This window comes from Phaethon lepturus, unplaced genomic scaffold, assembly GCF_000687285.1.
Source record: "Phaethon lepturus isolate BGI_N335 unplaced genomic scaffold, ASM68728v1 scaffold16304, whole genome shotgun sequence".
Classification (NCBI taxonomy): domain Eukaryota; kingdom Metazoa; phylum Chordata; class Aves; order Phaethontiformes; family Phaethontidae; genus Phaethon; species Phaethon lepturus.
The window spans coordinates 17,413-32,050 of NW_010532812.1; the positions used below are offsets into that span (position 1 = coordinate 17,413).

The 14,638-nt window shown below is 35.0% G+C and overlaps 1 protein-coding gene across 1 annotated transcript in view; it reads right to left on the bottom strand.

Annotated features, from left to right (window-relative positions):
* LOC104619192 (attractin-like protein 1) overlaps window positions 1–14,638 on the bottom strand; it is a 102,016-nt gene that overhangs the window by 16,124 nt on the left and 71,254 nt on the right. Inside the window, 2 exon segments of the mRNA XM_010284982.1 lie at window positions 798–981; window positions 9,007–9,262. Of these exon segments, the coding sequence (XP_010283284.1) occupies window positions 798–981; window positions 9,007–9,262 (440 nt within the window).

Below are 14,638 nucleotides of genomic sequence, written 5' to 3' on the forward strand. Positions count from 1 at the left end.
AGCAATTTAAAAATACATTAAAAGAGACAAAAAAATTATTGTGATAATGTTTCCAAATGCCACGAATTAGTAGCATTCAAAATCAAGAACCTTAGTGAAATCAAACCCACATGTTTCCAACATCTGAAAGCAAGTCTTGCCTACTTAAGTTTAAGCCATTGGTGCTCAACACAAATAATAAATGGCAATAGATAAAATGTTCTGAGAAATAGTTCTCAAATCATCTCTAATGTAAGAAAAAATATTTAAGATCACTTTGTAAGGTCACTATATATAGATAAGTAGCATTCATAAATTATAATAAAATTGGAGGACAGGGAACTGACAAAAATAGAAACACCAAGAATATTGATAACTAAGGATCCCTATACAATACCAGGAAATTTCTCTTATTTCTGATAGTTTTGTGAAAAATAACCTTCCACAGTTCTTAGATTTCTCGATTTATTTATATAACAGGTACTTGAACATGTATCAGCAGTATATTCATACCACGTGGAAACAGTACACGTGTATTATTTCTGCATGGTGCTTATGTCTGGATAGGAGAACATTTCCTTAATTTGTAGAACATATGCAAAGCTTCCTCCCTGCCATTCCTTCAACGCATAGCTCCATTAATCTGCTGGCAAAAGTCCGATCCCTCACAATTCTTCCATTTTGTTGCAGAGAATGCACTGTTCTGCAACATGCAAAGGATATGGAGGTGCCTATGTGACTTTACTAGAACCTTACTCTATGCTTCTGTTTTCTTTTTCAGCAACAACTTAGTTTCCTACATTCTAAATCCCACTTACCATGTCCGGGTATTAACTTCATATCTGTAAAGATCATCCACCAACCCATATTTATTGCCAGGTAATGCTTTGTATCCACCATGGACATAAACAGATTTTGTCAATTCATCATAGACACTAGTATGGCCATATCCACCTTGCACAATTGCTCCTTTTGTTTCTGGTACGAGCCAAGAATTAGACCCTGGAACAGACGTACAAGAGACACAGGTTTAAGGCTTACTATTGCTAACACACAATACTAGGAGTTTTAAGTATTTAAAATCATTTTCGGTATAATTCTAAATACAGCAATAACTAGGGACTTGTTTTAAGAAGTAATTTTATACCAATGTATCAAAAGATCTGCTTATAGATTATATTAAATATACATTATATTAGATAATATAATATAACATAATATAATAATATATCATTATACTAGATAATATTATTAGACTATTATCTGCTATTCTTAATTAAGTCGCAAATGCATCATTGTTACAGGTGCCAGGCAGTAGCTCATATTCTCCCATGTGCGAGTTCAGCACAGACACAAAACAAAAAACAAAAAAAAAAAAGCCCAAACTTTTTGAAAAATATGAAATTAACATTTACGACTAATTCTCCCTCAACCTTAACTTTGTTCCACCAGAGATGGCTGATGAGAATTCAGTGCTGCAGCTGCATTAGGAGCACCTGTACTCAATCATGGGGAAACTGTCTGGAGAAGCCTGGCAGAAACTGTGAATACGTTACATAACGTAAGGTAGCTCGAAGTACACGTGGATACAGGTAGGCACTTTGCTAGTAAACTGTAAAATTATTGAGCTGAGATAAGTTTCCAACCACGGTTTCTTTGTTATTTAACTGCAAATATACCTACTCAGTCGCAGAAAACTGACAAAAGGATAATTTGATAGCAGCTCATTAAACTGTGACTTAAATCGACATTTTACATCACATCATTAATAACTGCAAAGAGACACCAAATAAAACCATTCACAATAGCTGTTATGACTGAAGAATAAAACACAATTGGAAACTATTTTACCATAGCAATAAAAAAAGACAGAGAGGTTAAATGACCACTTGTTGCCTGTGGCCCTGAAATTTCCATTTTTTTTCCCCTCTATCTTGCCAGCTGATGACATAAGCCACAAAAAGAGCAAGCGCGAGGAGGTAAGTATTTCCTGTAGAAGCCAGCCTATTCAAAAGAGCCTATGATGATTAAGCAGCCAGTTCAATGGACATGAAGTGGAAAAAATAATTCACTTACAGACTCTTGAAGACTGTCAGAAGAACAGAAGGTGTGGACAAGGACTTCCAAAATGGAGCAGTCTCCTAATTCTTAACCTAAATGGGCTGCCATCATGAAGTTATTTATCCAAGGCTAGCACACACCACCATACACCTTGCGTCATCTCAAAGTTAGTTTACATTCATTTTCAATTTTTACCTGATATTATGTAGGTAGTTTAAGATTACCTCTCTTTCCTTGGGATTCTTCTCTTCAGTGAAAAGACTCATGACTTTCAGTTATTACTGTTGCTATTCTACTTCCAGTAAATGGTTTCCAGGCACTGCCTCTATAAGCAAGTTGCATTTCTTTCAGTAGTAAGTGCTTATAGCAAGCAGTAAAGTATAGATTAAACTGGAAGACTTGTGCTTATTTTTTTGTGTGTATGAATGCTGATATTTGTGTAATACACTATGTCTGACACAGTATATTGACATTATTTATATGTAGTGTTAACGTAACTAGTATTTTATTCCAATTTCTATGTTGGATATTATCAAGCCATTAAGAATCGCAACTCTGAACACAATCATCAAATTTGAACCAATAATGCTGTACTTTACATCCATATTACCTTGCTGAGAAGTAGATTTACTTGATACAATTTACGTAAGAGGGTTGGTGAGGAGTCAACCTGCAGATACACCTTTCTATCACCACCAACATTCTCATTTCTTCATTTAAATAGTGATGAGTCCTAAAGATCTGTATATATGCTTTTCAGGGAAAAATTACCATTTCTCCACATAAATTTACACAACGTGTTGATCATATGCATAATAGAATACTTTGAATTTACATCTCACTGCTTCATGTAGCATTTAGAACACTGTCACGATAAAATTGCATATTGCATAGCTTTAGATGACTCGTGCAGCTATATGAATAGCTGTTCCTTCTCACAATAATAAAAACCATGTGCTATGGATAACTACCTAAATTTGAGAAAAGAGGTCCATGACATCTATCTGAAATAAAAGTCAAAAGCAGTATTACAGTTTCTCCTTCTATTTCCCTTTCTGAGATTTAGTTGAGCTGCCTGAATTTTGAATACTGAAATGTATATATGCAGTTTTGATCTCTTTCATGCCTTTTCAGTATCTTGAATATTGCATCATTCAGACAAAAAATACACTCTGTATTAAGAGACATCAATATGCTTTTTTTAAAAAAAGATTCCTTGATACAGATCTTCATCTATCTCTTTTTAAACAGAAATCCAATTTTTATTCAAGGTGTTTATGTAACTCTTACATTCAAAGAGATCCCACTCTTTCTATCATTAGATCAGATGAAGTACTCAAACCAGTCATGTGGAACTCTGCACCCTCAACAGATTAAAAAGTCAAATACAGAAAGAGCTCTATGAACAAACAAACCAGAAATAAGGAAATGGGATTTTATTTTTATTTCCCAGATTTCAATTTGTAAGTCTAATAGGCAGTATAAAAAACAGGTCAAATGAATTTTGAAAAAAAAAAAAAATCACAAAAAAGAAAATCATTCCAGTAATAGGGGCTTCTATTTTTCATTCATAATTTGACATTTTTCATCAACGTCTGGGCAATCTTCCAGATAATTCTACCACATAAAGTTTCTCTTGAAATGCTTAGGCAAGTCACTACAATAATGTCAGATAATTAAATCTGTCAGATACTAAACAACTGGACACAGTTACAGGCTGCAATATTCTGGTCACCTTTGTCAAACAGAATCAGGCATTTCTTGTCCAGCTTTACCACCACCATTTCCAGAAGACCGATCAAGTGAAAAAAAAAAAAAACGAGGAAAAAAGGCATCTACAAAAACATGTAAACAGAAGAAGAAATTACAGCTGAGATAGAAGCTAAACTCATTAATTCAACATACTGAAGCTGGGAGTATGACTCCATTCCAAAATTCTGACAGACACAGCAAATGAAATTGCAGGCCCAGCAGCAGGCATTTTAAACAAAGCTGGTTAGGTATTACCAAGGAACAGCAACCATAGTGCTGCCATTAAAGATCAGAAGGAGAAGAGACACAATCTGGACAATTACAGACTTTAGTCTTGCCTCAGTAACATGCAAAGGTTTAGAACAAAGGGGTTTTGTGTTTTGTTCGGTTTTGGGGGTTTTTTTTAAAGGATAAAACAAAAAGTATTGAAATAATGGCAAACTGTTTCATTGGACAATATATGTACCAAAAATGTAACAAACCATTTACCTCACATATACCTAAAAGCCAATTATCTACAGAAGGAAGCGTCGGTGTTCATAGTATCTGGGCTTCAGTAATGTCCTTACTATAACATCACAATGGGAAATTAGTAAATAAGCCATTACAACAGAACAGGATTTGGGCACTGAACCAGAAGCAGCAATGAACAATGTTGAGAGGTGCTGGGATTACTAGGGAGACTTCTTAAGGATAGAATGGGTGCATTTTAGGACACTGTCACAAATTTAAGGTGTAATAATTGCATAAATTTAGACACTGTCAATTCACAGAAGCAGCAGAAAAAACATGCAGAATGAACCAGATGATCTTGGCTACCAGAAAAAAATGGACCACAATTCAACAATGACTTAAAGATATTGTGCACTGGGATTAGCAACATGAAAATCTATAAAATGGAAGCTCATCATTTGATAATGACTAAGAAGAATAAGTAGGAGCACTGCTTCATCAGAGAAAGCCTATGAGTTGTTAATGACTTCCTCATGGATGCAGTAGAAATGTCATCTTACTACATACCAAGTGACATGTTCCCAATAAAGCAGAATTAAGGTTATTTAGCCAGGCATTGGTGAAATCTCACCTAGAATATCCCACAGGCTTTTTTAATCATCCGTGTTAAGAGAGATGAACTCTTTTTGGAGAAGGTACAGAGATGAATTATTAGAATGAGAGCAGAATAGATGAAGTTGCCTTAATTAGCCTTGCAAAAGGAAGGATTGGTATCTATAAACATAATTCAAGGAGAATTCCAAGAAGAGAGACAAGCTGCTTACATTAAAAATGTATCACCCAGAAAACAAGTGAATGTCAACAAAAAAAATGATAAAGGTATGAATTAGAAGATGTTTAGTCACTAAAATTATAACCAATTTTCTAATGACACTATGAACAAAACCCAAACTGTTTAAGTTTAATCCTCATATATTTTTGAAAGGAATTACAAAATAGTGTTTGTATTTTAAAAGCATGGATTTTGATGGCCAAGGTGATAAGTTCCAGCCTTTTGCTCACAGGAAGTTAATCACATCCAAAGACACAACACCATTCCCTCATTAAAGAATGCAAAGCAAGTGAAATAGGAGACAAAACCCTTATTCTTTCTTTGTTTTACCTCATTTCTTTCTACGAAACTGATTAGGATGGCCAAATTTTATCATTCAAAATAGAAAAATTAAAATAGTATTTTGAGATTAAGTTGTTTCTAAAAAGATGTTAGAATTTTTTTTTTTTTAATATGCACTAATAAATCCACTAAAAAAAAAAATCCAAGGACAGGTAGATACATTGGCCTGATCGGTCCTTACCACAGTACACCACCTTGAACAGATTAGGTAAAAAGAACAAAATGTCCACAGAGCACCTCAGTGTGCCATCTTCATTGCATCGCAGTGACAACCTTTAAAATTCTTTTGAGCAACCATGAAGCTTAAACTAACTTAAAAAAAAAAAGAAATACATGTTACTTCAAAGGGTCATCTCTTTTAACACTATTTCAAAGAAATATTTTTAACAAAAAGCAACCTATAGCCTACTTCTAAAGTCGTTAAAAAAATTCAGCCTACAAAACAGTGATATGCTGCTAATCCAGACAAATCTTTGCCTTCTAAAAAAAAGAAAACCACAGAAGACTTATTCAGAAGTTCCTTAATATACAAGGAGCCTTTACAAACCTCAGCTAAAACAAAACATCATTATTATATTCACCTTGGGACTCACATTGAGATTCTTAGAAGGTTTATGAGGTATTGCTAACCTAAAGGGAAATAAATTTCCCTGGGGAGTAACCCAGAAAAGCTTTATGGTTCAAGTTAGTAAAATCATTCACATAATTCCCATACCAGGATTTACTGGTTCCTCAAGAGTCATAAGTCTAGGTACAGCAAGAAAGGAAAACAGCAAGCTCTTTTGTTTCTGCAACAATGACTGCACCTTTGGAGTAGAAATTAATTCCTTTGCATGGTGAAAATCTGCCTGTAAACCATGTCCAACATTTCCAGAACTTATTTGATTTTGATAGAAATCACTGTCTTCACTAGTCAGACAGTGCCAGAGAAATTTTCAGACCACGCACGCATTTGATTCATGTTTTCTCAATAAGAACTACATGCCTCTGTGAAAATCTTGGGAGTCCACACATAATTCAAACTTCTTTTGATGTTTCTTGACCCATGCCCCATGGAAAAAAGGGTCACAGTAACTAAAGAGGCTTTAGCACCAGAATTCCACATATCGAGTTAATAAAAGTTCAATAACAGGACCGGATCACTAGAGGTTTCAATTCATATGAATGAAAGGGTAAGTTGCCTCTTTCTATGCCTCTTTCTTTCAGTAGGCATCTGGTAAATACTTGAAAAATAGCCTTTATTAGAACTAAAAGCCATGTCTGATAACATTTAGAAATAATAAAGCAGTACTGTTTGAAGTATTAAAGCAATGTATGTTTTAAAAGCAAGCAGAGAGAGAAAATGGGACTCTCATTCTTCTTTCTATAACATCAGATGCCCTTTTTAATAACAGATTTTCTTTCCTATTCAGGTGGGTTCACAGCAACACTTCTACCACTTCCTGTGTCTTTTAAGTTTGGATTCCGAGCTGGTAAAGTCCCAGAAAAACTAGTCATTCCACCATTTGGAATTTTATGGTTAAAAATGATCCTACAGTTGTGAAACTGTCGATAAATGCTACAGCTGACACAAATTCATTTAGCTTAGGGGAGAGGGGAAGGAGGGAGATGCAATGAAGTAAAATGAGAATTATCCACAGCAGAAATGGTTCTGTTACAGCACGTAGACCATGTTCTGCAAAGCACTGCATGCGCCACTGATCCTTCATCACGTGAGTAGACTCACTGAAATCAATGGGTTTCCACAGTAATATCCTATGCTGTTACAAGTTTACTTCCTTTTTGATGCAAGTGAAGCATACTTTCTCTAACAAACTAAATTTCTCACTAGAATGTGATAAAATTATCATCTCCAAAAGGAGACATAAAAACTTGAGAATAATTCAGACCAATAATAATGCAGCGACATAAGTTCTTCTAATCAAAGCTTATTGCCATGGTATGAAAGATTTGGGGTTGAGTTTTTTGGTTTATATATGCTTAATTATAGTCTGGTTTATTAATCCTCCACAAACATAGCTTTAACATTAAAAAAAAAAAATAGGAATAAGTTGTACATTTCAACCACAAGGCCAGCAATAAAATCCAGCAGACAGAAAATTTTACACTACAAAGCAAATAGTGTACTCCTCGTATTTTTCATTTCCCTCTTCATAATTAAACTAACCACAATAATAGGTGAGAGTAATATTGGTACTTCCATACTTCAGACTAAATGAGCAGCATGTGAAGAAGAAAATTGTTCAAGGTTCCAATAGACATTAGAGCGAATGAGCATGCAGAAATCTAGAACAACATATTTTTATCTTCAAGAAAAAAATTCTCTCTTGTATGTTAAAAAAAAAATCAGAAATTAATTTTTTTAAAAAACATAACCTTTAATACTTAACAAATCTTACAAAACTGTTGTGAAACATCATTCCAAGACAAGAGTTTTATAGTAGTTTTATGCAGTTCAATCAAATTTTTCAGTGTGGGTGAAGCACAACCTGGTGCTCTTCCTCTTATTCCCATTCTCTTTTGCCCTTGTTCAACATTGTTACAAAATTTCAACACTACCATCAGGAAGCATAAGAAACTTCTAAGTTTTGAAGGCATTTCCCCACCCCAAAAATCTGCTTAAACAATGTTTCTATACATATGCATATATGCAAAAAGAGTAAAATGGAACAATATATTATGCCTTAACATACAAATATTACTTTGAAATTTTGTATTATGCATTCTGTGATTGCTTAAATAACTGAGGGACTCAGATCAATTCTGTAGAAAAAAAGGAATCCAAAAAACTAAGAGAAGATTATAATTTGAATTAGTGGGCTTATAAATATTCCTAAAAATGTATCAGAAGGTGTAGATTTTCTTGTCTATTCTATTGAAATAATATCCTAGATGTACCATGTGTAAGATAAAAAACTATCTTGGTTTATTTAATTCTATCATTTAAAATCACCCCTAAGAAAAGCTTGCCAGTTTGCAAGGGAAATCCCAGACAGACATGGCAGGTTATTTACAAAAATTAATGTTAACTTTCTCTTATTTCCTCTAGTAGCAGCATGTATACACTTTAGAAAGAACCCTATATACAGTGATGAACTAAGTCACTACATTTCAAAAATCAGAATGAAAATATTACAGCAATATTAAAGAGCCTTCAGAATAACTGTATTTTTGTAGTAAGCCCAGTTCATTGTTTTCTGTTTTGCCCTTTCTTTTTTTGCTCTACTTATTCTTTTTTATTCTATCTACTCTGTGGTAAAAACAGTAAGCCTGTGGTAAAAAAAGTAAGTTTCAACACAACAATAACCACTGCGTGGAATTTCTGGTTTCAACATGTACCCCCTTTAGAGTACCACAGCCACGTACACCATAACACACAGCCAAAGCCATTATACTCCAAACACATATGAAATGCTACTGCTTAACAAGAAATCTGATCTACGTAACTTGAAGTAAAAAAGATGAGGTTTTATTTACTCTGCAAAAATATGTATTTTTCTTTCTGAAAACAGGAGTGTTCAATTAAAAATAAAAATCAGGATTTTTTTTAATCAGAACATGGTAAAAATGATTTGAAAGTGACTTACTGATGTAGTATTCTTGCACAATGCTTGTGTAACCGTATATGGCAGAATATCCAAAAATTATGATCATAACCACATCTCTGCTGTCCAACTCCACTATGTGTGCCGAATGACCCTCCACAGCGTATTGCTGGCCATGTACAAGTACTGCAGGAGTTCTGGTACTCCATGTTTGACTGTGTATGTTGAAAATCCACAGCTCGTCAGTAACATTGCCGTTATTTGTTTCAATTTTGCCTCCATACATGTAAATATCTTCCTGTAAAAATTGGAGGAGAGAGAAGAGAAAGCAAATAATGGATTACACGAAGATAATATCTGAACTGCATACTTCTGAGCTGTGTAATATTTCATAACTGAACAATCTGATTTAAATCTTCACATTTAACTAACACTACATTAACCAGCTCAATATCAGACACTAATCCCAGACAATGATATTTAAACTAAACCAACAATGATAAGGAGACTATGTCCCTGAAAAATAAACCCAGACATGAAAATGACACCAAAATGAATCTCAAATGGATTACTTCAAGCAGAAAACCTTTAATTACATGGCTCCTCTAATTCATACTGCAGCATTCTATCAAAAACAAAACTAAACAGAATGGATATTATATTGTTTTCTTAAGGAACAGTTCACAGAAGTAAAATGTTATTTTCTACACATTCAGTCTGTGGGGATTTCATTCAGCATGTGTACAAGAGAACTCATTCTCTCATAATAGCAAAGTAACTTAAGTCCTGAGAAAAGTCACAGTCATCAGAGCCCAAAGGAAAGGGGCAATAGCATCCTCTTGGGCACATTTGCTAAAATCAAATCCCATAGGGGAGCACTTTGAGTTCTTTTAAAGAGATGCAAAACAGATTTTCCAGTCTTCATGAACCACATACCTCAAACAGCAATGCCATCTGTTTTGGTAAGTAATGAATGATTTAATTAAATATTGACTAAAAGTAAATCCTACTAAATCTCGTCTAAAGTTCTCCTACTGAAGTTCGTCTAGACTAGCAAACGAAAGCATACAAAGTTGCTGAACTAATTCCAACTAACTGTTGGCTTCACAGACTGGCTCAAGTACAGTTTACCCTGAGCAAAACAAACTGCCTCTGGTTCTGAGAATGATACTATGTCTTTGCTAGGACATACCAGAACTACACACACTCTGCATCCTATTCTGCGTACTGCAATGTAACATTCTACTCTGAATTAAATCTTACCTGGTGTGCTGGTTTTGGCTGGGATAGAGTTAATTTTCTTCATAGTAGCTAGTATGGGGCTATGTTTTGGATCTGTGTTGGAAACTGTTAATAACACAGAGATGTTTTTGTTATTGCTGAGTACTGTTTACACACAGTCAAGGCCTTTTCTGCTTCTCACACCACCCCACCAGTGAGTACGCTGGGGTTGCACACGAGGTTGGGAGGGGACGCAGCTGGGACAGCTGACCCCAACCGACCAAAGGGATATTCCATACCATAGGACATCATGCTCAGCATATAAAGCTGGGGAAGGAAGGAAGGGAGTGACAAGTTTAGCACATTTAGCAAAGTTTTACTTGGCATGGAATACTGAGCCTCAGAGAAAAAGGCTAGAAGATAAAGAAGTTACCTAATATAAGAAGTTTGGATGAACCACACTGAAATTTCAGACTATTGTTCAAGGACCTGATGGGATCTAAACAGAAATGTCAACTGCATGTATACACGTCAAGAAAGATGAACTCAAACTGGCAGGTATGTAAAATACAGGTGATCAGTACAATTAGAGTCTATTTAGTCCAGCGAACCAAAGGCTTGAGAGGGTTATAATGCTGTCTATATACCTGAAGCTCATGATAAACAAGAGTCCAGTCCAGGACCACATAAAAAAATTTCTCATTACTCAGAGAGATTAGTCCATAAATGACTGACCCTGTCTTCAAGAATACACTTGAAATTTCTGCAAGGTTTTCAACTATTATTTCATCTGAGGCAGGTAAACATTTATTGATTTGGAATTCAATTAACTCCTCTGCAGTGATACTCTGTGTTACCAATTAGTTTGAACTGGTGGTGTTTGAACAAAAGATGTTCCCATCCTTCAGAAGGAATTTGTAGTAGGATTAGATATATATACCTGAAAACATGCTTTTCCTATGAGATAAAACAACATTTCAAAGAGCTTGGTGAAGACAAACAAAAGGTTTAAGGAGGCTGTGTACTGGTCCAAAGGAATGGCTTGAACAAATATTCTTAAAAGCATCCTAGATTGTTAAAAGAATCCTATAAGGCTCATTCATTACACTGCCACATAGATCTCAAAAGGCAAGTCAGCATCACCAACATAGTGAGCTATTTATTTATTTATTTTTAAATGCAGATTACAGACTGGAGCAGAAAGAGGAGCTAATTATGGAGTTGCAGGTGCTGTACAACACTATTTGAAAGTAAGATTTCTGACACTGACACTGAGGAAAGACATTACACAAAAAAGGTGACCTAAAGAGCTGCATGAACGATTACTCATACAGCTGACAGTAAGAAAGTGCTCCTCACAGTTCTGCTTAAATGATTCAAAGTTCAGATAAAAGAACACTTCCGTGAGAAGCCATCTTTATAAATGACACAGCAGATCCTGTACACAAGACTATTCAAAGAGAAAAAGACAAGAAGGTCATGACAACAGCTTTATCAACCGCAAAAACAGATTTAAGTAAGCTTCACTCTGAAGCTATTTCCAAGATTAAGAAGCTCCTAATGCTGCTGAAAAACACTTTAGAAGTTAGTGATGATTAGCTGAACATGGAGAAAGAAAGGCTCAGGGACCAGAATCAGTGGAAGAAATACAGAATGAAAAAAAATGTTATGTGCATATTTATACAGGACAAAAACAACAACCTAGGCATGTAAAGGTGGACATTTACCTGGAAAGCCTGATCAGGAAGAGATTGTAGGAAGGACGCAAGTGCAAATGGTCCTGGGCAGCCTAAAGATTGTGAAAGGAAGGAAGGAATCCCTTTACAAATTTACATTACCTTTATAACTTACTTATAAACCAAGTATAAATCAAGGTATGTGCTAAAGGTAAGGCTTTCTGACAGACACAATACACAAAATAGGGAGTTTCAAGAGCACTAGTAGATGAAAACTGTTGAGCTTTAAATGAATAAAGCATACTAGTTAATTGTTTATAATAAGATAGTATACCACAAAAGGAATGAGATGAAAAACAAGAACAAGAAAGTATAAACTGAGAGTCCTTGTGAAATTAGTTAGGAAAAAGCATCAAGAATTTGGTCCAGATGGCAGACGTTAAAAATTGTACTCCTCAGCCTGGAGGAGGGACAATACTAAGAGGCACACTGTCCAACGAAGAGATAACATAACAACAGGCAGATAAGCACCAAGAAGATACACAGCCTCCAACACACTCATATTTTAAAGTTTTGATACCGCATGTCAAAAGCAACACTTTTAATCACAGCGGCACATAGTGAAGGTGAGAATTTACTCCATAAATTAACCTTGGCCATTTTAGGTATATTACTTCAGCATTAATGAAATTATCTAAGAAGTTCCAGAAACTTTTAAAAATCTTGTGTGTTTTCAATGCAGCTTTCATACAAACATTACCATACGCAAATTCAAGTATATAAAACTACACTGTATACTGAACTTGTAATTCAGAGTTCCCACTCAAGGAATTCCAGCAAAAAATGAGAAATTTCTTGCTGTAAACTGAGCAAGCAGGCAGCTCACTCATTCATGACATTCCCACCTAGAGATCACATCAGTTGGCATCTTGGCAACTGTTCAGGTACAAGCGAAAACAGGCAGTATAACTCCTGTTAGTTTCAATGGAACCAAAACTTCCCAATAGATGTTTCCATTTTCTCAGATCAGCTTTTCTCTCCAAGATTATTCCAGTAGAAATTTTTGATGAACCATAATGATAAAGAAAGATGACAACAGGTATAATGTTTGTACATAGTTGACTGTGCATATTGGGCAGAGAGGATGACATCAGAAGGCAGGAATCATAAGACCAAAGCCAGGGTTTGAATAAAACAGTTAAATCACATTTCTCAAGAGAAGAAAATATGCGTTTGATCTAGTATTTCTCTTACAGAGTAATGATTGATATACGTATTTCAACAAGCCAAAAAGGAAACAAGATAATCACTCAAATACAGAAGAAAAAGTGAACTGTCAAAATTTGGAAAGCCTGCTGGAAGAATGAAGACAATTTAAGGCAATAAAATTCCTCTTAATTTCTTCACCTTATTGACATCATCCGCATCTTTGGAGAATGTGTTTTTAAATAACCAAATAATTCAAATAAAATTAAATTCCTGGTGAAAGAGGGTAAAAAAGAGGGAGCCAGACTCTTCTTAGTGTTTTCCAGTGAACAGGCAAGAGGTTACAGGCACAAACTGGATTACAATAAATCCAATTTAAATGCAAGAAAAAACATTCCTTTTCCAGTGAGGATGGTAAAAGACTGAAACAAGTTGCTCACAGACCTTAAGAAATTGAATATCCTTGGAAATATTCAAAACATAACTAGACAATATCTGGAGCAACCTGCCGTAGTTGACCCTGCTTTGAGCAGAGAGGCTGCTCAGGATGATCTCCAGAGGTCCTCTCCAACCTCAGCTATTCTTTGTGACTCCATGAAAACAAATTTTTAATACAGGTACATCTCCGGACAGCCTGTTCCTTATTTAATTTTCTATTACAAACAGTAACAAAAATAATCTATTCGATGATTGTGACCAATATCCAAATTGAAAAGTAAAAGATATTTTTCCTTTAAAAAAAACAAAAACCCCATAAAAACAAAAACTTTGAAAAGTCACTTACTTTGTGTGATTAAACAGATGACACAGGAAAAAACAGGGGAAAAAAAAGGAGGTTTTTTTACTGTTTACAGGTTTTTTTACCGTTGTAGTAAACAACTGGCAATCAGCTTATCAGTCTGAAGTTTGTAATTTGAGGGCAAAATTCTTTTAGAAGCCAGAAAAAGAATAAAATCTTCCATTGTGCATTTATCCTTAGAGTTACAGTAATGAAGAAAGTCACAATTTACATGAAAGGACTAATTTGCGTAAATTAATAAAGGCTCGAAATCCAAAAATAAATCCTTCAAGTGAGTAATCATAAATTAACATGGTGATTTGTGCATTCAAAATTTCATAAAAATTGACAAAGTAACCCAGAGAATTTCTGTAAAATAGGTAAATGAATACTTATTTTTAATAGAGGTAAAAAGGTAAGAAAATTGCAAAAATGTCCAGTGATTCAGGGTGCTTTACTTCAGCTCTCTCAGGTTCCTATTTCCAAGGCTATGTACTTGGTGATTCCTGAAAAATCATGTCCCAAGAGTATAACTACTAGCTTTTCCGTAGTAGTTTTAACAAGACTTCAAATCCCTTCACAGAGCATTTCACAATGAGAAAAACTGAAACAGAGCAAGGAAGTTACGCAGATCACCAAAAGAGCAAGTAAGAGCACCCACTGGTCTGGTAAGTCCCAGTCAGACTGTACAGCAGACCAGATTAACTCTTCTACATACTTCACATTGAATCCTGAACAGACAGACAGCCAAAATCATTAGTTCCTTTGACCTTGGACAGGCTCTCTTCCCTAC